This window comes from Rhinolophus sinicus, linkage group LG07, assembly GCF_036562045.2.
Source record: "Rhinolophus sinicus isolate RSC01 linkage group LG07, ASM3656204v1, whole genome shotgun sequence".
Lineage (NCBI taxonomy): Eukaryota > Metazoa > Chordata > Mammalia > Chiroptera > Rhinolophidae > Rhinolophus > Rhinolophus sinicus.
The window spans coordinates 117462389-117485509 of NC_133757.1; the positions used below are offsets into that span (position 1 = coordinate 117462389).

Consider the following 23121-nt stretch of genomic DNA (forward strand, 5'->3'; position numbering starts at 1 on the left):
CCAACGGAACGTTGAATTTTTATAATCCTGTTGAGTATACAGTTATTAATATAGTGTGACACTGTCTTTCTAAAGAGCTACCAACATTAAATTTACAAAAGAAGTTACCTAGGACATTACCCTTTCTAGATTTAGTAGGGAAAAAATAAAAAATAACTATAAAAATCAGCATTTAGAGTGCCCTTTGATCACACTTACCAGCTGACTGGCCACGGTTGGTGGCATCATGATCACTATCTCCCTGTTCACTGTCTCCATGACCACTGTCCTTAGAGCTTACTATGTCGGCTTCCTGGAATGCAGAACTAGAAGTACAAAAATGTGAATATTAGAATAAAAAAGGTGAAGTAACACAGAAACATTCTTCTGCCACCACATGGTCACCAATGGCGCTGCAGATTCAGTTGGCTTTATTTCTGCTTGAAGCTCGTTTTCATAAACTTAAGCCTAACTCTTTAAAATTGAGCATCGGCAAGTCAGTGTGAGACTGAAGGCATGTAAAGTTTAGGTATCATTCTAGGATGGGAGCTAAGTATGTGTTTATATAATTTGTATACAGTAGATGTATGCATATATATATATATATATATATATATATATATATAAACTGGAACAGTTAGGAAGATGATCAAAAGCAGTGTAGAAGTGTAAACTGACAATATATTCAAATATATTAAGTTGTATATAAATGAAATATACCCATATTTTTCTATGTATTATCTAGTATACCCAACATAATTAGTATTTATGTCCTGCCTTAATTGGAAATACTTTATATGTGTTATATTTTAATATTGAATTATATACCTTATTCCTACTTTTATTAGGTAGAAAATTGTCCATACACCAAGCAAGGAAAAAAAAAAAAAAAGGAGTCCATACCTGTTAACTCGGCGAGGTCTGTCAACTAGATAGCTGAGCTCTGCTCTCTGGTGTTTAGTCTAGAAAAAAAATAAATAAATCAAGAGCATTTGAATGCTAAGGGTTTAAGTAATAGTCTGCTTCTACGGTTAGGAACTAATTCTAGCTTAAGAAATTGTGGACATTTTTATGAATTTCCATGCTGTCTTTAGACCTCAGCCTGATTGCTGGGTAAGGGCAGGGAGATATGGAAAGACACTTCACTCTAGATTTTTAGTAAAAGTTAAAAAGCATTACAGAAATAAAAGGCCAATTTTAAATGTGTGGGTGTTTTTAAGGAGAGAATGCAAGTGACCTCATAGCTGGGACTCATAAACTATCGTCTCTAATGGAGTCAACAAAGTTATACTCTGCAGTCTTTCTCTCAATGGCTCAAAAAAAAGGTGTTTAGGTGCATACTGGTTGACACAAGAAAAACAGCACGCTCAATAAGCAAAAAGTTTGGATATTTTATGGAATTATTTTGTTGTTTATTTTCAAAATGTGCTTAAGATACAAATGAGCTGTACAAATATTCATGAAAATCAATAATATCTAAAACTCAAATAAATAAAATAACCTGTCAAGAAAATAATTCATAATCCTTCCACCAAAATCTTTCCCCCTCCAAAGACCCTCTGCATCTTCCTCCCAGCCTCCACCACCCACACACCTCTTCTGGTCCAAACTTTCTTTTACATAAATCGACTCTGTTCTCCCTCTCCCTCCCTCCTTCCAACTTTGCCACTTCTCCATTTTTTAAGAAGAAATCAGAACTGACAAGCCAAATTCTTTGATGAAGAATGCCAACAGCAATGATTTATCAAACACAGTGGCAAGAAGGTGATTATTAGCTAAAATATATATTTAAGACAATTGTTTACGCCTTCCGTTTAGTTTAAGCTTACAGGGGTTTGTGCCAAAACAACTTCATTCAAATTCACACTGTGTGGGCCTTCAACTTCAAGAGCGTCTGTAAACGCTGTCCAGAGCAGAACTGAAGGCTTTTCTGCAACTCGAGTTCAGAGGACACGGATCTGATAACTCATTCACTACAACATGCATTCGAGTTTAGACAACTGTGCAAAGTTAAACAATCTATAGCTTACTTTTACACGCGACTGAAAGCATCGATAAACAGGGCAAAACAATTAACTTTATTAACGCCTGGGACAAATGCAAAGAGAAAAAGACCTTTGCCAGTGCCAGCAAGTCCCTCTACCCCCCGCCCACTTGCCCCCTTACTCCCAGATTTCTGAGAAAGGAAAGGACTGAGAGGGATTAGAATTTTAAAGGAAAGATGCCAGAAGGAAGAAAGAAGGTTCAAGGTGGCAAAGCACCAAGGGGAGGGAATGAAAATAAAAGTGGAGGGGTGGAGCGCAGAAAATTGGGAACAACAAGTTTAGGTTACACAGGAAGGGGTGGGAGAGGGTGACCCCCCCATTCTTACCCCTACAAAGATACAAATAAGCTAATATACTAAAAATAAATATACAGTGCACCAGAGATACAAGTGCCAGGCTAGAGGAGGCTCTCAGATGGAGGAGATGAGAGATGATGGTCCTTTCGCTTCAGCCTTACCTCGTTGGACAAAATGCTTCCGTTGGAGATGATGTCGGGCTGCTGGTCTGTGTAGCCGGTGACTATGGCCCCGCAGGGGTTGTGCTCAGTGTCCGTACTCCGAGAAGGGCTGCAGGGCTTAAGGAACATTAAGTCGGTCTTGGCGGACTCAGGGGTCAAGCAGACCTGGTAGCAGTAATTCTGGTTGTGGTGGTGGGAGCCAAAGCTCCCGGACTCCTCCACCGGCACTTGGGCCGGGTTGCTGGGTACGTTGGAGCTCTGCACCAGCATGATGTCGGACTTGCTGAGTTTCTTCTTGCGCGCCCGGGCTTGGCGGCCGCAGCAGGTCGAGCCTCCACCGCCGCAGCAGCAGCAGCAGAGGCAGCAATCGCTGGCCAGACACGTGTAGATGTTGAGCTTCTTCTCTTTTTGGCAACGCACGGCCAACACGATCATGGCCAGCAGAAAGATAAAGGACACCGAACCCAGCGCGATGATGAGGATGAGGGTAAGGTCCAGCGAGGTCTCCCCGCTGCCTGAGCGGCTGGGGCGTTGGTGCTCCCCTGACCCCCCGCCCCCACCCCCGCCCCCGCCCTGGGGCTCGACAGCGCCATCCACCAGCTGCACCACCAGGGTGGCGGTGGAGGACAGCGGCGGCTGTCCGTGGTCGCGCACCTCGATCACCAGCTCGTAAGGCCGCTGGGGGTCGCGCTTGGCAGGCACCCGGCGCGCCGTGCGGAGCTCCCCGGTTCGCCAGTCCATGCGAAAGAGGTTCATTTCGTTGCCCCGCACAATGCTGTAAGTGAGCCGGGCGTTCTCACCGTCGTCCGCGTCCACCGCGGCCACACGAGTCAGCAGGTAACCCGGCTCCGCAGAGCGGGGCAGCACCTCGCGCGCTGGAGTCCCGTTGCGCCCCGGCAGAGGCGCCACGATGGCAGGGGCGTTGTCGTTTTGGTCCACGATGAGGATGTTGACTGTGGCATTACCAGCCAGAGCCTGGGGGCTGCCGGCGTCCCGGGCCTCCACTTGAAAGCTGAAGTCCTTGAGCTGCTCGTAGTCGAAGGAGCGCAGGGCGTACAAGTAGCCGTTCTCAGAGTTGATGGACACGTAAGTGAAGACGCTCATGCCCTGGATCTGGCACTCGAGGATCGAGTAGGCTAACTGGGCGTTGGCGCCCTCATCGCGGTCAGTGGCGCTCACCGCGTAGATATAGGCGCCGGGCACGTTGTTCTCGGTCACATACACGTCGTAGACCGGCTGGCTGAACCGCGGTGCGTTGTCGTTCACATCTGACACTTGTACCTGGATGGATTTACTAGTGGAGAGCGCCGGCTCGCCTCGGTCCCGAGCCACCACAGTCAGGGTGTAGGAGTCCCCCGACTCTCGGTCCAGGGGGGCCTCGGTCACGATGGTATAGTAGTTCTTGAAGGAAGACTTGAGGCGGAACGGCACATCCCCTAGCAGCTCGCACTGCACCTGCCCATTCTCCTCTGAGTCGCGGTCGGTCACGCTGAACAGAGCCACCACTGTGCCGGGCGCCGCGCCCTCGCTCACCGCCTCCTTCACCGTGCTGAAGCTGATCTCGGGCGCGTTGTCGTTAGCATCCAGCACTCGCACCAGCACCTTGCAGTGTGCGGGCACGGCGTTGGGGCCCAGGTCCTTCGCTTGTACGTACACTTGATACACCGGACTCTCTTCATAGTCCAGCTCGCCGCTCACCTCCAGCCGACCGGTGCGCGGCGACAGTCCGAACAGCTCCCGCGCCCGGGGCGAAATGTGGCTGCTGAAGGAGTACACGACCTCGCCATTCTGGCCCTCATCTGGGTCTGTGGCGTTGAGCTGGATCACGAGCGTGCCCGGCGGCGAGTTCTCTGGTAGGGACACAGTGTAGACGGGTTGGTCGAAGGCGGGCACGTTGTCGTTGGAGTCCAGCACTCGGATGGTGAGTAGGGCCGTGCCGGTGCGCTGCTGCTGGGGGGGCAGGACCCCTCCCCCACCGCCGCCTCCTCCTTCGCCTCCTCCTCCCCCTCCTCCCCCGTCCACCGCGGTCAGCACGTAGCGGTGCACCGCTTGCTGCTCTCGGTCCAGCGGCTTCTCCAGCACCAGCTCGGCAAATCGGTTGCCATCCCCCTGGGTCTGCACGTCCAGGGAGAAGTAGCTGTTGGGGGTGATCTCGTAGTCGCGCAAGGAGTTGGTGCCCACGTCTGGGTCGAATGCGCTCTCCAAGGGGAAGCGGGTGCCAGGTGTGGCGCTCTCAGAGATCTCCACAGTCAGATCCGGCTCCGGGAAGGAAGGGGGGTTGTCATTGATGTCCAACACCTCGATCTCCACCCTGAACAGCTCCAAAGGGTTCTCCAGGAAGACCTCCAGGTGCAGGACGCAGGAGGGGCTCTGCTTGCAGATTTGCTCGCGGTCGATCTTCTCGTTCACGTACAGCACACCGGTCTCCAGGTTGAGGTCCAAATATGGGGTCCGCGAGTTGGGCACCGTTTGAAACCTGCGAGCCGAAAGTTTTGTAATGTCCAAGCCCAGATCTTCAGCAATATTCCCCACGAAAGTGCCATGTTCCTGCTCCTCCTGCACCGTGTAGTGAAGCTGAGAAAAGACTCCTTCCACCATCCAGAGCAAGGCAAAGAATAATAGCACAATCATCTCCAAAGGGAAAGGAAGCAGCTTCCCGCAGCCAGTCAGCTACCCAATCACCTCCCCCACCACAAGGAAAACACACACACACACAGACACGCACACACATACACACAAACAAAAGTGAGCTAAGTGGGGGGGAGGGGGCTCCTGTGGCTTTCTGTCCTTAAAAATCTTATTCCTTTTGCTTCATTTTAGGGCTTTCCGCAATTCAGCCTCATTTTTCAATCTTAGCGCAGGAAGGGTGACAGGCGTCCCCTTTCCTCATCTGTAATCTTCCCACTGACCAATTAATAAAATAATAATACAATAGTCAGCGTCCTTTATTCCGACAGTCTTGGCGCAACGCGGCGCTGGCAAATCCCGAGGAGGAAATTTCGGTATTTCAAGACTGTCCTCGGTTTGTCTTCTTGCTGATGGGAGGAGAAGGAGGAGGAGGGAAAGAAGGAGGAGGAAGATGAGGAGGAAGAGGAGAAGGAAAAGGAGATGCTGCGAGCACCGCTGAACATGCCTCTTAATGTCAACGGCGGGCAAATGCAAACGGGCTTAAAAACAGCGAGAGAATTTTGTGCCGGAAAAGCATAGTACGGCTCTGCAGCATAAAACTTTCATTCTCTTCATTTCTCCCGATGGATGTTCTTCTTGGCATTTTTTTTTTTTTTTCCTTTTTCGCTCTATTTGTATTTTTTGGCTTTCTTAGTCTTGTCTTTCTCTGTCCTCATCTCCACCGTCATTTGACTCTCTGTTAGTGTGATGAGCAGTTTCTTTTCTGCTGTTTGCTTCCCAAGCCTCTTTCCCTCTAACCAGTCTCTCTTCCTTCCAGTTCTTCCCTCCTCCTGCCTCAGCCTTAGAGCCTGTGATCTCGGCTGGCAGTTTCTGAGCTCCGAGCGCAACGCTTCTCTGTTTTTGCGCAGCGCCCTAATTCTGCCAACCAATCACTGAGGAGCACCACCCACTGAGCCACTGCTAATTGGCCGACCTGGCCGTCAAATAGCTGCGTCACCTGGCAGCCGGGTGGGGCGTGATAGAACCCGCGCCCGGGCGGTCGCTGTGAGTGTGAGTGTGAGGGAGGCAGAGAACAGCCCCGCAGGTCCCGAGGCGCTAGCTGGGGACTCTGCCGCGGAAAGTTCCCAGTCCCCAGCCGCAGGTAATGGAAAGGGAATAGAGAGGTTCCCCTGTTTGTATAAGCAAATGCGAAACCATAATAGCAACAGTAGCAGCGGTATCCTCTCTCAGGAACGGGGTTTCCAATGACGCTAACATTCTTTTTCCTTTAAGGTATTTTCCTTGCCACGGATCGTGGAAATGAATCCCCGAGAACGGGAAAAAGTTGCAGAGGGGCTATTAATTGGCACGGGTTACCTGATTAAGGAGCTCTGGCAGAGACTGTCAGGACATTTAAAAAACGGATGTAATATGGCCCGTGTGGAACTAGGCGTGAGGGTCCGCGGGGGCGTGTGGAGCAGGAGTAAAGCCGTTGAGTGTGGGGCGGAGGTGGGATTCACGCCGAGGGGTGAGGGGCTGGCCGCTTCTATGATATGCGGACTCTTTAGAGTTGCCTTTTCCCGTCCTAATTGTAGACCCACAGTATTCTTACCACGTAGATTAATTCGCTTGGGGACTTTGAGCTATGAGCGCTTTGAGCCATAATTGAGGAGCCTATTTCATCGAGCTCTGCCGAGAGCCCGCCAGCCTCACGCTCGATTCGCTGGCGCGGAGCATCTAGCACCGCCGAGCGTTGTAAGGGCACCTCCGATATCCCTGCGCCTCGCTCGGCCAAGTTCTGCGCAGCAGCTGCGCGCTCAGGCTGTTGCCTGCTTTTTCCCTGACAATTGGAGATTCCCTCTGCTCCCGCCTCCGTGTTAGACCCAGGCACCGATTCTTGCTCAGCTTGGGGCACACTCGCTGAAGGAGGACAGTCCGACGGCCGCGCACTCGGGCGTGGGTGGGTCGGGGAGGGGGCTGGAGCCGCCCAACCAGCCCCAGTGTGTGCCGCTGCGGGTGTCGGCGAACGCGCTGGCACATTCACGGTGCTCTCATCCATCCTCCCTGTCCAGACGCACAGGTCTGTGTAAGTCCCAACGGACCCCCTCCCGGACCCCGGGGTCCCGAAGGATGCGCTTGACCAGCTCTGAGTGCCCACTCGCTAGGCGAGGGGAAAAACGGCGCCTCCAAGCACCCAGTTCCTATGAAGTTAAAAATGCAGCTAGAACTCTTCGATGCTAGAGAGGATTGCATGCCAATTCTCTAAGAAAAGATTTTCAAACCAGTTTTATATTAATTAATGGGCGGTAGAGGGCTGTTGATTCGCTAAAGCAGCCCCTGTTCAGTCTCCTTCTGAAGCCAAGATAGGAAGGTCCCTTTTGGCGCCCTGGTAATGAATGACCCCAGAGTTACACCACCACAACCTTCGGGAAAAGGAGTCGTTCAGCCCACCCCGAGGTAAGTTGCCGTTCCCTCCTGGCAGGGAATTATGGAGGGCAAGTGTCCAGAGGCGTGATTGCGCCAGTCCCGCCAGTGCGTGCCTTCTGCCTTGCCCGGCCCCCACCCCCGCTCTTTCACGGTGATGGGTCCTGCCTTTGAGCGGTTAGAGGGAAAGGATGCCAGCAAAAATGGCTAATCCTTTCCCAGCTGCAGTAAATTGATGACTGGCTAAAGCCAAGCGAAAAACGCTGCGGTTAAAATGGTTTTACCGTCACGTCTGCGACTGCGAATGCAATGACACTTTATAAAAGGACCTGTGGATCAATGAAAAGGAGATTATAGTGTATCTGAATATTAATACAGCATTGCATCTGTACTTTCTACCCCTCCCCCCTTTCTTTTTCTTTAGATCTGCAGGATTGAAATGACATGTGTTGAGGTCTTCAAGCTGACTCATCAGAATCCTAGAACATTTTTTAAATGACGGTAATTTTCTGATGTTTTCATTTGTACGTATGGAAACACTTGTGTGTGTGTGCGCGCGCGCGTGTGCGTGCGTGTTTGCGTGTGAGAGCCATGCGGCTGAATGACAATGCAGATCCAGAAATCGGGGAAGAGGTTTGTGCTCTCAAAATGCACATGAAATTGGAGCAGAATTGGGGCATTCGTTGAGAGCCAGAGAGCTTCCAGAGGTAGAGATGAGGACGTGGAGAGATGGCCAGATTTGCCTGTAAATAATCACTGCAGCCACTGTAACACTTGAGTTGTTTTATGTTTTTTTGTGTGTGTGTTGTTTTTTTTTTGTTTTTTTTTTTTTGTAGCGGTTGTGTTTGAAAGAGCTCGGCAAACGTGGGTTACAGGCGCCTCCTAGCGGCGAAAGCCGCGTAGAGCAAGCCCGAGAATTTTGCTTGGAGCTCTGGTTCGGCTGGGCTCGCCTGTTGGGGGCTCTGCAGGATTTCTTGGGTCGCAGAGGCCTGTGTCCGCGCCGGCAACGCTGGTCCGGGTCCTTTAAAGGTCTTGCCTCTCTGACATGCAGTCTCTGAGGCGCCTCGGTTCTGGGGGATGATGACTGGGTATTCTGCTGGGGAGAACAGACCAGATCTCGGCCTTCTGCTTTCCTCCTGACGGCTCCAGCCAAGGGCAATTGCAGGAGCATTTTTTTGGAAGCCAAGATTCAGATATTGGTAAACCTGGAACCATTAAACAGCCCCACCCAGTCACCCACACACACAAAAAAAAAACAACAAAAAAAAAACACTACACTTTAAACTTGCCTTTTTTAAATGCCTAAGTGTAACCGGCTTATTCTCTTTCTTGCTGTGCCAATCAAGCAGATTTTAGCCCCCTTCCCTTTTTCTTGTTTACTGTCCCTTTGGTGGACCCCAAAATTTACTGAGACAATGAGTATATAAATAATAGCCTTGGAGGCGGGTTGATGACCTCTTTGAAAAGCAGAATATCGTCTAATACTGTGTCACTGGACACCCCCTCACTGGAACCCGAAGGGAGAAACAATCCCTAGCAAACATAAATCTTACCTTCTACCCTCCCATGCCCCCTCCAGGAGAGCATCTGGGCCAGAACAAATTGCGTCTTAAAACAGAAGGGGGGATAGTTTCTATGTAGAAGGACATTATCAAAATCAATTTTCAAAAAAGTCCCGGTTGGTTCATGAGCGTGATAATACACATTCCTCTATTTCATTGGGCTCTCAGTGCAGCAGAAATAAGGGCGCACTAAGGATCCCACAAATGCATTTTATCTACCTACCTACAAACCTTGAAACTTGGTAACAGGGTTGCTTTCTTCCCTGCCCTTTTTGGAAAAGGCAGGGGTGGGGGTCAGTGGGAAACAAGTTTCTTAACCAGCGTTTGAATAAATGAATGTTTGCAGTGATTTAACTTGACTTGAAAGCAATTTGTTTCTAAATCCTCTTATTATTGCAGTGTGCCCAGAGCTTTGAGAAGACTTTTTTTTTTTTTTTTTAAAGAAATGGAAGACAAAAGATTAAAATTGTCAATAAGGAGTCTTTCAAAGGCCAGGCTCATCCCGGATTGAGCTAGATGGTCCTGGCACCTGTCATTCCCAGCAAGGAGAGTTCAGAGAACTAACACAGAGGACTTGGACTGCATTACATCTCTTCAGGGTAACCATGCAATAGGTTTATTTGTAGCAGTGTAACCTAACTTAAGAGGTGGGAAGGCAAGGCTTTGGAGCCAATGCCATAGACGCTGTGTTAGCCTTTGCCTATAGTAAAGAATGAATGCTGACTAGAATTTCGAGAAAAACACTTATAGCCTATGCTATGATAACCATTCAGGTAACTCTTTAGTTGCTGTATTTTAATGCTTTGAACACAACAGAGAACAAACCAATTCCTGTTTTTGGGACTTTGACTGCTAGATATTCCATTAAGCATTACTTGATATTCAAAGTAGAAATGTTCTGTTTTGTTTAACCTAGTTAATATCGGTGTGGCTTCACATTTCAGTGTCTTTTCAGTGATCAGACAGGGCCAGCATTTTGTTAAACTCTAAACAGTGAATTAAAAGCACTGATGAGCTGAAGCAGCCCTCTAATGCAAAATGACAAATTGCACTTAAGCAATACATGAACAAGAAAATGATTTATGGATTTTTACAGTGGTCTGAGCAAATGAAAGCAACATGAATTATACATCCTAATGCTCATGGTCTCATTTTCTGATAGTACTGTTTTAGTTCAGATGTTGTCCTCTCATCCTTTCTATAAGAGATATTGATCGATATGAGGTCCAGGAATATTTTTAAACTAGGCAATGGTGTTGATACTGCTTCCAAATACATGTGTTTTCCCTGGTTATGGGTGGGTGACGGTGATGAACATTGAGTATACTGACATTCTTGTTAGCTCCTTCGCATGTTGTGTCTTTTAGTGATAAATAAATAGTTCTTTGGAAATTTATGTTTTGTTCCTCACCTTCCTTCAGAATGCAAATAAATAGATCTGATTAAAAATCACCATCTTTAGTACATCATGACCTCTTTTTCTGAAAATCAAAATGCTTTACCTCATCCTACCCTTTTCTTTCATTGCTTTGGATATTGAAACATCTGATTTCTCCAAAATGTCTCTTGTCCTCTTTATATTTGTTTTATCCGACTTCTTTTTTCCAGAACATTGTTCAATTCCTTAGTGTGTTAGAGACACACCTGAGTTAGTAAAAAGGTCATACATTTACTTTTTTTTTTTTTTTTTTTTTTTTTGGCTTTAGTAGACAAAATAGCTCTTATGGCTGTCTTAAATTACAGAAGAAAAATCAATTAGATAAAATTTTATGTGGTGCTTGTTTTTTGAGTCTGAACTTTTTTTTTTTTAAATCTAGTTACCTCTGTGTTATTATGAGTGGCTACTCCTAAAATTTTTATTTAACCATCTGTGTCTTATATAAGTAAGTATTTTGGAGTGTGTATACAATTTTAAGTGAGGACAGTATCTTTGTTCCATTACAGGAAACTTCTAATTACCCAGAGGCCTCTGGAGTCGCATTATTAGACTTAACCTTAATTATCCAGGTTTATTAAAAAAAGAAAAAAGAAAAAGAAAAAGTATTGAATCCCAGCTTCTGCTTTTGACAGCATTAATAATCACCTTTACTGAAAGATTACTGAAATCAATGGTGTGATTAGGTTTGTAAATAAGAACTACAAGACATCAAGTTGAAAAAGCCAGTTGCTTTGCTAACAGGATGATGTGTGAGTTTTACTGATGGGGCCCAGAGGTAGAAAGGAAGCTTTTACACATTAAGGTCGATGTAGAACAATTTAAAAAATTTATAGTAAGCCTGATTAAGTTTATAAAAGTGAGAGAAAAAGGGTCTAGAAACCTCTTTTTTCATCCCCAGTGGGTTTGTTTCTTATTTGACAGTGATACAGTTGGCATAATACTAGTGTTTGTCTGGCAAGTATAAATTGTTTTCTTGAGGGGAAGCCCATCGACTTTATAAATGCAGAATGAGATTTCCCAGATTGTGATGAGGGTTACAGATTATAGTGTTATTTTTCTGAACAGTTTGAAAACGTTATTAGAAATAGACACCATGGAAAGAATAGAAAACATAACTTTAGAATTGCATTAGTAATTAAAATTACTTGAGAATTACAATAGTAAACAGAACTTAAGTAGACACTTCAATAAAAAAACAAATAAATAAATGCTTTTCTCTAAGTTTGGCTGCCTGATCAGTATAACTCTTTGTATAAGAAACTTGATTTCCATGATGTTTTATTTAGATGGTCTTGAAATGCTATACTGTAAAATGTGTTATTTGATGGAAATTTCTTTTCTTTTCTTTTTCTTTTTGGTAAAAGTGACTAATGGTTTCAAACAGCCAGTGTGTGCCAAGCATTTTTACATAAGTTACAATATTTTCCCCCATGTCTATAGGTATTATCATTGCAACATTATAGATAAGGATACTACCATTGTTCGGAATTTAAGCAACTCACTAAATTAACACAAAATTCATATTCAGTCCTTTTGATGCTCATGTAGAGGCTCATTGTACTACACTGTGTTTCTCTGGTGTACCTGAGCTGCATTTACTTAGGAAGCAAAGCAAAAAATGAATTAATTTAGAGATGGTGTTTATCCAGCTTGTATACTGACAGGAGTTCTTGTTTCATCCTGGTCAGAAAGGCTAGTACATCATTTGCTTTAGTTTTGGAGGAATTCATAAATATAGCTGAGGTGTTTTTTTTTTTTTTAAACCAAAGTTTGAATATGTTCTCTTACAAGTGAATGAGATTATAAGCAGCCATCTCTTTCTCATGCAGAACTGCCTAACATGGCAATCAAACATTTTAATGATTGAAAATGGAAATTGATAAAACAAACATGTCCTACCTAAAGGAAGGCACCTCTGCTTCAGCCATTCGTGAAAAACACTATGTTGATTAGTGGTCCCAGAAGTATTGCCTTGTTCACTTAGTTCATCAGAGGTTAAAAGCTAGGAAAAACATGAAGTATAGACATTTTATACAATGCAAATATTAATGTCCATTTTGCATGTATTTCTGATCTGATCTTTAAAAGGGAAACTTTCGTTAGGCTGAGTTTCAATTATCATTTTGTACTAATTTCTTCAGTGTAGTTCAGAAAAGATTGTTTCATTTGAAATTTCTGAAAACTAAACTGTTAAATTTATTTGATGATATTGTGCCAGGAACAAATGGAAAGAAATAATTTAAAAACAATTTTAAATATGCAAAGAAATAAAGGAAGATGACTATGAAATCTTATTTACCTACTGTAAGTAAAATGTGTATTATTATTTTGGTAATAGGTACGGACAGAAGAAAAATATATTTCTTTTAGCAGTACATTATATCTAGTAAATCAGAGTATGTGTTATGTGGGCCCTACAGTGTAGCTTTATATCTTACTCGTTTCTGAAGGCCCCCAACTGTTGCAGGGACTGATACAATAACTTATAAAGACATAAACTTGAGAATTAAACCCAATTAGGCTCAAATCCCTGCTTCTCAAATATTTGAACTTGGCCAAATTACTTAACTCCTTTGAAACTCTGTCGAAGTGGATCAAACATTCTTAACATCTGTTAAAGTATAATGATATATTGACCTTGTTGTGTAATTGTGGAACTCAAACTGATATACATGCAACTTTTAGCCCATAGTAGACTCTCAGTAAATGCTAACTATTATTATAGCATGGTGTGTTGAGTGAGTTAGTTCTTAAATAACATATTTATTCATAATAATTGACATTGATTTTCCTGGTGGTTTTATTTCCTTTATGAAATAGAAGCTAAGGCATTTTCTTTGAAGTACAAAACAGTTTTACATTGTCCCTATTTTGCAGAAAATTATAATTTTGAAGATGATACAGATAATAAATGAAGACTCTATTAACTACATTTTAATTAAGCTTTCAGATCATAAAAATCAATAATGAGATTTTTCACAATCATGTTTTAACACTTTTATTTGCTTTCATCCAGATAAGTTTAAATTTTCTGTAAATTTAAATTTATTTGAAAAAACTGATATGTAGATAGATTTTTAAAGTCATTTTGGTAAGAACAGACTCTTACATTGTAGAATACTGTTTCCTATTTCTATGTTTACCAAAATTTTAGGATTAAAGGACTCTTGTTTGATAGATTCACTTAATATTTCTTCCAATCTCTTGATGTAAAGTCTTAATACCTACTACTCTATTCATGATTATGGGTACTAAAATTCTCAAAATTAAAAACAAATTGGTGAAAATCAGTCCCTTAAAATAGGATGTATTTATTAGAATGATCAAATCTGAGCCTCAGACCTCAATTACATTTGACTTTCTTTTCAACATTCTCCTCCTTTCCATTTTTCTGCCTTGCATTGCTGTGATTAATATTCTCTTTAGTAATTTCTTATAATTTTCGAAGTAAAAACATGCATCGGTGCTAGTGTGCTAGGAGCACAGCCATAGAAATACTGAAAGAGTGGAAAATAAATGTAAATCATAGATATATTTCTCCAGAATTCACAGTCAAATTGATAAGGAATATGCATAGAAAGGTTTAAATAACTTCATTAAGCAGTGTGAAAAAAGATAAAACACATAATGACTGTGAATGCTGAGGGCCTGGGGAGTAGAGACTAGAATAAAATTAATTGAGCAAAAATTTATAGAGAAGGATAGTTTTTGTTATGACTTTAAGGCAACAGTGACAGAGATTAGTAGAAGGAAATATGTGAAGCAGGTTCTAGAGGGACTTGCACAGTACGGGAGTGAAGGCAGTGATAGCAAAAAGCTTTTCTTTAGGAACCATAAAAACAGCAAATGAATCCATTCCATCATGGGCCAGTAGCCTCACTTTGGACCCAGATCCTTAAATCTGTGAAGCCATGTGGCCTCAATTTTGTTTTATTGGGTTTTTGCCTCCCCATCCCCACCCACAAGAACTTGGACAAATTTAAGGACAGCAGAGATGGGTAAGATCCTCACTCAGCACTCACACCTGAACAGTGCTTTTGCTATGGCTTGAGCTAATAGCTAATGCTCATCCTCAGGATTATGATAAAACCTACTATTATTGCTTTTAATGAAGAAGCATATCTGTTTGAGAACCTTGGTTGCAGCTGCTAATTTAATGCTAGAATGCTGATTGCTGATTTTCTTAACGCATTTTTTAAAACTTGTCAGGTCAGATACCTAAACAGTATCTAATTTAACAAGAGCATATTTGTATTCTGCTGGACAGGATTAGGGAGAGAAGTATTGCTTAAACCCAAGGAATCTATAAACATTCAGCTGAATGTTTGTCACATTTTTGATGAATTTGTTGGCTGCATAACCAGTACTTAATAAAGATGTACTGACCAAATGAATGAATGCTTGACCTTTATAGCTTCCTATTACTCATCTTAAAAATTATTTCTACCTTTTAAGAATTATATTCAATTATACTCAAGAATTATACTCAATTCCACAAGCTATGTTTTCAGTGGAATTTGAAATTCTCAAAGCTATGTATTTGAGAAATGTCTTTTTAAGTTGGTTATTTCAAAGAATGCTTACCTAAGATGGAAAATCCACTGCACATTACAAGTGTGTTACAAACTGTTTATCGCTCACTTACAACTAGTGAAATGCATTCCTTCTCTCTCCAAATACTACTACTCAAAAGTGATCTATCATCTCATGATGTGCTTTGTTTTCTAATTTTAGTTTTATATCCTATATGCTATGATGACTGTATGAATATGAATAAAGTAAATACAGTCATTCCTCAGTATCCAGGGGGAATTGGTTCCAGGACCCACGCACATACTACAATCCACAGATGCTCAAGTTCCTTATATAAAATGTCATAGAGCAGTGTGTCCAAGGATTCCCGGCCACCCCAGGTGGCTGAATCTGTGGATGTGAACCCAGGGATACGGAAGGCCTACTGTGTATTTATTGAAAAATACAAGTGGACCCTTGCAGTTCAAACCTGTGTTGTTCAAGGTCCAACTGTACAATGGCCAGAATTCTGAATTGTTTTATTCCTTTTATAAGGTCACAATGACAAGTAAGGAAGGAGTCCTCTGAATAGAATATTAGATGTTAAGAGTAAATGTGTCTGAGATGATAGGATGTTTGCTGCCTTAGGTAGAATCAGGAGAGAAAATGTAGAAGTATGTTTGTGGGTTAAGTTGAAAAGAAAGGTTGATCGACATGGTCGATTCAAAGTAATTTCCTGAATTTCAAACCAGAGTAGACACTGTTTTGCTTCTTGTTCTCAGTTCTTCTGTCTTCAAAATGGAGGCATATCAGTCCAGTAAAAGGGCTGTTGGTCTCTACAGTATATTTTCTTTTTTCTTTTCTTATTCTCTAGCTTTCTTATTCCATAACTGACATGTCCATGTTATTTGTGGTTTAGATATTATAGAGTTTGGAAACACTTAATTCTGTAATTAGGATAGTAATTATTTTATGCATGCAGGATTAAGAGTAATCTGTGAAGCTCTTCATTGGCTAGTAAAGCCAAGATTAATTGGCCAGAATGAAAGGGTTTAAGTATAAATGTAAAGTACGTACACATACACACATAAGAAAAAAAGGCATAGTAACTAAAACTATATTTTTGGTATAAGAAAATATAAGAATATCAGTGAAACAATGTAGGTCACAGCCAGATGATACTATATGTAGAAGTTTACTTGGTTTACAATGGAAAACTCCCATGTCTGTTATGAAAGGAAAGGTTTAGTTTCCATTTTCACACACTATACAAAAATGAATTCTACATGGATTTGAATATTAATTAAAAATATAAAACTATGTAATAACTAGATCTATAATAGTATCCATCAACCTAAGTAAAGAGATAAATTGAGGCAAGCTCAGATTGCCATAAATTGAGTTTATTTGGGAAGAGCAGAGGAATTGCCATTTGGAAATGAAAATTGTAGCGAGCTATAGGCGCATCTGTTTAGAGTTGGGGGTGCTGTATTTATGGGAAAGGAATGCAAAGGTGGGGGGAGGTCCAGCCAAAATTGCAGCCCTTGGTTAATTGGCTTGAGGATGAGGAGAGTTTCTTGGTGGATATTCATTGGTCAGGAAAAAAGTTGCAGTCTTCTGTACGTCAAGCAATTTCCAGAGATCAGCTTCTCAGTCGTTTAGGATTTCCTGAGTGCAAATAAATGCTTGAGATTCTTTCTCTATTTCCTATCCTCTGGTTCCATTTTAAATTGAAATCCTTTCACATATGGACTATGTACTTCATTACAGGTATGTTTCTTAAAAGGGCTTAACATTGCGCTATTCAGGTCTACTCCCAAAGGCAGGAAAGACACACAAACAAAACGCCCCAACAGATATTTGGGGGACAGTAGAAATGGGAAGCTTTTCCCATGATGCAAGTGGCCCACTCATGGGACTACTCCTGTGTAGCCCCTGTCAACTGAGGCTTCTGGTGGTGGTGACAGATGGAGATGCCGTAAGAGGATATCTAGGCTTGACACTGTTGGATCTCTGTTAATGCAACGTGAGTCCCCATTGACACTGGTGAGGAAGGAGAGGGGAGTAAGTTTGTTAGCCTTTCAATCTATTCCTCATTAACAGGATTTAAAAAATTCCAATTTGTGGTGTTGAGATCCTCGAACTCTAGGAAGAGCCTTCTTTCAGTTGTAGAGTCCTTAAATAGTAATTTGTATTTCAGATTGCAAGTAGAGAGTGTTTTTATGAACAGTGAGATTTATTTCTAACATGCACAGATAGCTTTGACAAACTCTTCCGATTGGAAAACTCAGTAACTGGTTGTTTTATGGTTATTTCTTACTGAAATTCACCTTAGAATGTTTGTAAAACTTTTTTTTTATTTCTTCATCTATTAGTTTTAGTATATAGTTCCTTATCAGATGAACTATATTTTTTGTAGAATTAAAATATAGAGATCATATTTATCTCTTTATCTCTGAAAGGCAAAGAATGAGTAGATTTCAAACTAGAACACATGATTTATTTATTTAAAAATATATTTGATCTTTATCATGATTCTTTTTAATAGCATGTCAGAATTAAACGATGTTGAGATGGGAAAGTTTGTTTACAGTTTTAAAATGAATGCCCCTTTAAAAAGTGCCCTTCTTCTTCCCGCTTCAAGTTAGTAGTTTGAGTTTAGCTAGCATTCTCACAATTTATGTAATATTTTTATGTTTAAAAGAAGGACTGTAACAAGAAAAACTTTATTTCTATGCTCTTACATTTTATCTATATAAAGAGTTTTAGATATAAAGGTAGAAATGTTATTGATGTTAGTTGTATTTTAAGTGTAATCATTATGAATAAAATGGCTACAGAAGAAAATTAAGGTGATGGTACTTAAGGACATCTTTTTACCACGAGGTGATTGTTGTAAACCAATAATGGTCACTCTCTTCCTGCAGAATTTTTATTGAGTTTTGGAACATTTATGAATTTTTTTCTCTGAGAAGAATGTGTTACATTTCAGTGAATTATAGGTGGCAGTATATGCAACTAAATTCCATGTTTTATTGAAGGTATATAGAAGATATTTCAATAGGTTAACAATATTATATTTAAGCTTTTTTTTTTTTTGGTCATTCTAGCCATCTCCTTTTTTGTTTTTACTATAAAACCATCAAATGAACTTGGTCAGGTAAAAGAGTGCTTTTGGGAGATATTTAAAATTCTAGGTTTATTTTGAAAGATAGTTAAGTTTCATTTTTTTAAATGTTATTAAACAAAGATATGTTAGAAAGGGTATAATATTCACTGACCAGTTAATTTAATATTAAACTTAGAATTTTAAAGCTGAAAGGATTCTTAGAGTTACATCTTAAACCAGTGACAGTCATTTTTATTCTGTCTTTCCAGATTTTCTGTTTTAAAAGTTACAATCAAATGAGCTTTGGTTGCTAGGTTGTAAAATGCAGTACTTTCTTGATTTATCCTGAGGTGTGATAGCTATCTTTGAGAATGTTAAGTGCAACATTGCTATTCTTTATGCCTGATATCCACTGTGAAAGCATTATATTCATGAAGATGATAATAAAATTATAAGTGATACAGAGAACAGAATAAACCTTAAATTGATGATCAATAGCCATAGTGTGGCATCTCATGGAGGAAAAGGACTTTAGACATTACGGTGGTCCAATGACTCCATTCCTCCCACAGGCTTTCACAGAGTGCATCCAGAGGTCTCTCGAAGGTTATTTAGAGACATCTGAGGGTACAGGAGTTGGGGGCGGGGGGCAGGGAGAGTGGGAGTGAGAGCCCTAGAGGCAAGCGGATCCAGCTCTGGTGCTCTGCAGTTTTCCTGTTGTTTTGTTGCATATTGAACTTTGTGAAATACCATACCCCCTTCCCTTTTAACTTAAATCCTTTGATCTAACCCAAATTCCACATATAGAGGATAAAATTGAGAACCGAGTAGATTCAGTAATTATCAGGGTAGGGCTGACATTGCAGGATACTACTCCTGATAAGTAAGCAGTACTTACTTTGTGGTTATGTTTTTCTCCAGGGTGGGCTTTTATATGTTTGTTTGCTGGGTTTGTCATCTTCCCCATCATAATTCGTTTATTCATTTTAATGCACTCAATTACTTTGCAATTCTTGGCTTATAATTTTCAAATAGTTATGCATGCTTGCAAATGCTCATATTAATGCTGGCCAATTGTTTTAGGCTCACTTGATTCTTTCAAGCTGATACATAAGCATTATTAATTCTAACAGGAAATAAGAAGACTTAAAGAAATTCAGATAGAAACTATTTCTTCAGATAGTTCTTCCTGCTCTTTTTCAAGGACAGTAAGATACGTTCTCTAAACTTGAAGGTTTCTTCAGTACTTTCTAATCCATTTTATTGTTTTTTGATTAGATGTAGTCCTCCAGCATTCAGAAGTTTGAACACTCTTAAGCATTTGGCATGTAAAATGGGCAGAAACCTGTAGAAATGAAAAGAGACGTTAGCTAAATGTGTTTTAACAATAAAGTGAAATCACGAAAATCTGTTAAAATAGGAGACCAACCCAAAGTCTCCATTTTGGATTCCAGAAATGCAATGGGCCCCAAGTTACATTCTCTCTATTTTTGAATGATTTACTCTCCTAGATAGCTTCTGAGTCAAATTGCAAGTTAAGTTTGAGTATCTTTTCTCTGGAAATAAATATTATGCTTAGAGCTACCGTATTCCCAGATATGTCACTCTAAAAAAGTTTTTAAAAATATGTTAGTTGAGATATCAATCCCTCTCGCTACTGTTGCTTAGGTTTAATAATAATAATAAAAAAATAATAAACATCTTCAAGATTTGGATATTGCAAAATAAGTGCAGCTGACTCACTTTGCATATTTGATTAGGGGCAGGGGGCGGGGAGAAATCATTTATTTAGGTTGTGCTTGCGTACACCTGTACAATAATTTAGATTTCAGACCCTTTACATTAATGAACTCACATTTATTAAATATAGGGACCCCTGAAGCTAATAACTTGTAATGTTCTATGTAATTTATATTTGAAATGAAAAATGACAATAAATGTTGGTTGATTGATTAATTCATTTGTTCATTCAAAAAAATGCATATTAAGCACCTACCATGTACCATGTGCCAAAGGACACGAACGAACATCTTAACAAATGAATGTTTTAAGTAAATAATCCAGTATGCTACAAAGCGAAAAGTACTATGGAGAGTAGGAAAAAGTAGAACAAGTTAAGAGGATCTCCTTGTTGAAAATTAAGTACTTTTTCCCCTCTAAAATTCGTAAGAGTTATGGAACTCAGACATGAATTAGAGTTGATTATTGTAAGTGATTGTGGTTGTTTTGCCATGGGAAGAGAAAACAAACTCAACTTTAACTTTTCTTTTTTAAGTTTTCCTTCAGGAGTTGTTTTAAAGTAGATTCCTCATTAGCCACTAAATTGAATGTTTTCCCACTAGGCAGTTTGCCCCAAACACTACATTAGTGAGAGATCCACTAAAATGACCCTGCCATTCTTATGGCAAGGATGTTTTTCAATTAAAGGGATGTCTGGATGTTAGAGTAGCTTTCCATTTTTTGATAGTTGCCTTTTGGGGGGCAGAAACATAAGGTAGCACTTAATAATGTGTCAGGAGAGGCAGAACTTTGGTTTAGAAAATGGAGTCCTCAGTAGGAGACTTCAGAGGAATTTCTTGGTTGCCTTAACAAAACCCCTATCTTTCATGGGGAATAGCTAAACAATAATAAAGCAACGAAATTAAAAGCCAAGAAAAAATGGAGTTACTGTCATTAAAACAAATAAGTTTCACACAGAAACTGATGACACAGAACTTTGTTAGGTTTGACTGCCCTAAGAGCCTGCCTCCATTGGCCTTTGCAGAAATCTGATTTGTATTCAGGTGGGAATGAAAATGCTTAAACATGTTCAATGCCATTATGATGGGCACTTCTAGAATGTACTATCTGCCAATAGTATAGACATGCAGCCCACACACACTTTATATGTTTTTCTCAACTCATTCAGTTATATAATTAGACAAGCAGTGGTCTTAGAACGAGACAGTTCCTCTCCACAAAATCTGTGGTTACAAAATGCTCACTCATGTTCTCTGGAAGATTTTCTCCAGCTACCATTCCGTTATTTTATTTTACCAGCATGCCCATCTACCAAGCTTATTTATTTGCTTACTGACTTCACACATCTGTTTATTCCCTCTATAAAAAATATGAAATGAACTCTTCTATGTTTGGGACATTGTGCTAGGTACTTAAAGAAACTTTTTCTGAATACAAAGTATACTTTTGTCTAGGTAATATTTTGTTCAGACACTTAATCTACAGTCAAATCTAGGGTCGATATTAATCCTGTTTTGTTACCAGGAAGGCTCTGAATATATATTTATGATAAAGAAGTATTCAAATATGAAAATACTTGAATTGGTCTTAAAGAGTAAGGGATTTTATATGTTGACATCTATTGAACAATTCAAAATGTAGTTTGAGGGCTGCTTAATGTCCCTTTTCTGTGGATATTGCTAACCCCCAGGCCTGGAGTGCTTGACTTACATATAGCTCCTTCTTTCCCCAGATAATTGTAGTCCGTATTTACTAAGGGGGACTTTATCAGTTTCAGCTTAATATTCATTGGAAAGGGCACTCCTAATTTAGAAGCAAGTGAATACAAGGCATTCTGTTTTTAATTACTTTTAATAAAAAAGGACCTGATTCTTTATTCTTTGAATACTCTAAATTAGACTAAACATTTTGGAGAGAAACAAAGCAGAGGGGAGTTGCCAGTGGAGAAATGTTTTGAAGACAAGTGTAAGCTGCCAATCCTTTTAAGGAATAAAGGAAACTAAGAAAAACAGCAGCTGCCATTTCAGCTCAATAACTCCAGTACCTCCTAGTGAAATCATTTTGAGACTGCTGAGTAGAAGTAGTTTAAAGGTCTATTGTAAAAGAAACAGGGATTTTATTCATTAATTAGACTCCTCAGATACTGTTGTGATTTTCTAAAAATGAATAACCTTTTATTCTCTGGTTATAATTAAATCCTTAAGCTCATTGGATTCCTGTGCCCCGTTTGATTTCACTTTAAGGTTTCACCTTTACTGATGCATTATACCAGGCCAGTCCCAGAAATGTTTTCATTTCTGTCTCACTTGGGTAAAAAAACAGGGTAGATTTTGTTAATATTAAAACATGATGGGCAGTATATAAACTGCAGAATTGATAATGTACAAGTAATGGAACGAAGGAACGTTTTGTTTATGTATTCCCTACCTCAACATCAGATAGATAATGAAGACTTTTTCTTATTTTCTATATAGTGATATTTTTTATGTTGTGAAATATTGGACTTTTATGGTGATTCTTTTCAGTTTTGCTGCTTTTCAGTTGAGATTGATTTGAAGGCACAATTTACCCCAGCATTTGGGATTTTGCTATCTAGCAAAATGTATGATAATGTCTATCACTCATTAATTCACACCTGATTAACTTAGAATTTCTGAAAATTTGAGTCTAATATGAAACTTTTTTGACATGGTTAAAAGAGAACATGTTAAACAAGCACTGTAAAAATTAGATTGGAAAAGTATACATACTTAGAAGTCTAAGTTTTTAAAATAGTTGAAAATGTTCAAAGCATTATTTTTCAATGTCTTTGATATATAATATGATATGATATGATATCACTTATTAATTACAACATTTACCTTTCTGAGAAATATTTGGTTGTTTTAGATCTTAACATCTTTCAAGTTATTATAGTTTCTTAAAATAACTGTTCTCAATTTATTTTTTTCAATGTCATAAAATTAGCATACATTTTAACCAAATAGTACAATGTATAAAAAATAGAGATCATCTCCTCTCACCCTCCTCACCAAAGATGCCCAATCATCAGGGCCAAGTACAGCATTTGAACATTGTAAGCCTTTTCTTTTGGTATTTGTACCTACATATCTAAATAGCTCATTGATATTTCTATTTCTTGATCTCTCAGTTTTAGACTATGTATCTATTAATGTTCCAGAACAAAGTAAGTACATTGGTAATGTAATGTTAAATTTTTGTAATTGAGATAGAGATAAAAAGAACAT

At 40.3% G+C, this 23121-nt stretch overlaps 1 protein-coding gene and 1 long non-coding RNA gene across 6 annotated transcripts in view; one reads left to right on the top strand and one right to left on the bottom strand.

Annotated features, from left to right (window-relative positions):
- Positions 1-5986, bottom strand: part of PCDH10 (protocadherin 10) — a 42181-nt gene extending 36195 nt beyond the window's left edge. Inside the window, exons 1-3 of the mRNA XM_019749027.2 lie at positions 2482-5986; positions 883-941; positions 199-305 (exon numbers count right to left, since the gene is read on the bottom strand). Of these exons, the coding sequence (XP_019604586.2) occupies positions 199-305; positions 883-941; positions 2482-5112 (2797 nt within the window). The 5' untranslated portion in view covers positions 5113-5986. The remainder of the gene's footprint in view (positions 1-198; positions 306-882; positions 942-2481) is intronic.
- A 145-nt stretch (positions 5987-6131) lies between these two features.
- Positions 6132-23121, top strand: part of LOC109456613 (uncharacterized) — a 311954-nt gene continuing 294964 nt past the window's right edge. For 4 of the 5 annotated variants that reach the window (XR_012498217.1, XR_012498220.1, XR_012498221.1 and 1 more), the window contains exons 1-3: positions 6132-6250; positions 7937-8013; positions 9518-9673. This is a non-coding gene — a long non-coding RNA (uncharacterized LOC109456613). Of the gene's footprint in view, positions 6251-6292; positions 7546-7936; positions 8014-9517; positions 9674-23121 lie in introns of those variants that run through there. The other variant, XR_012498218.1, reaches the window with a different exon arrangement.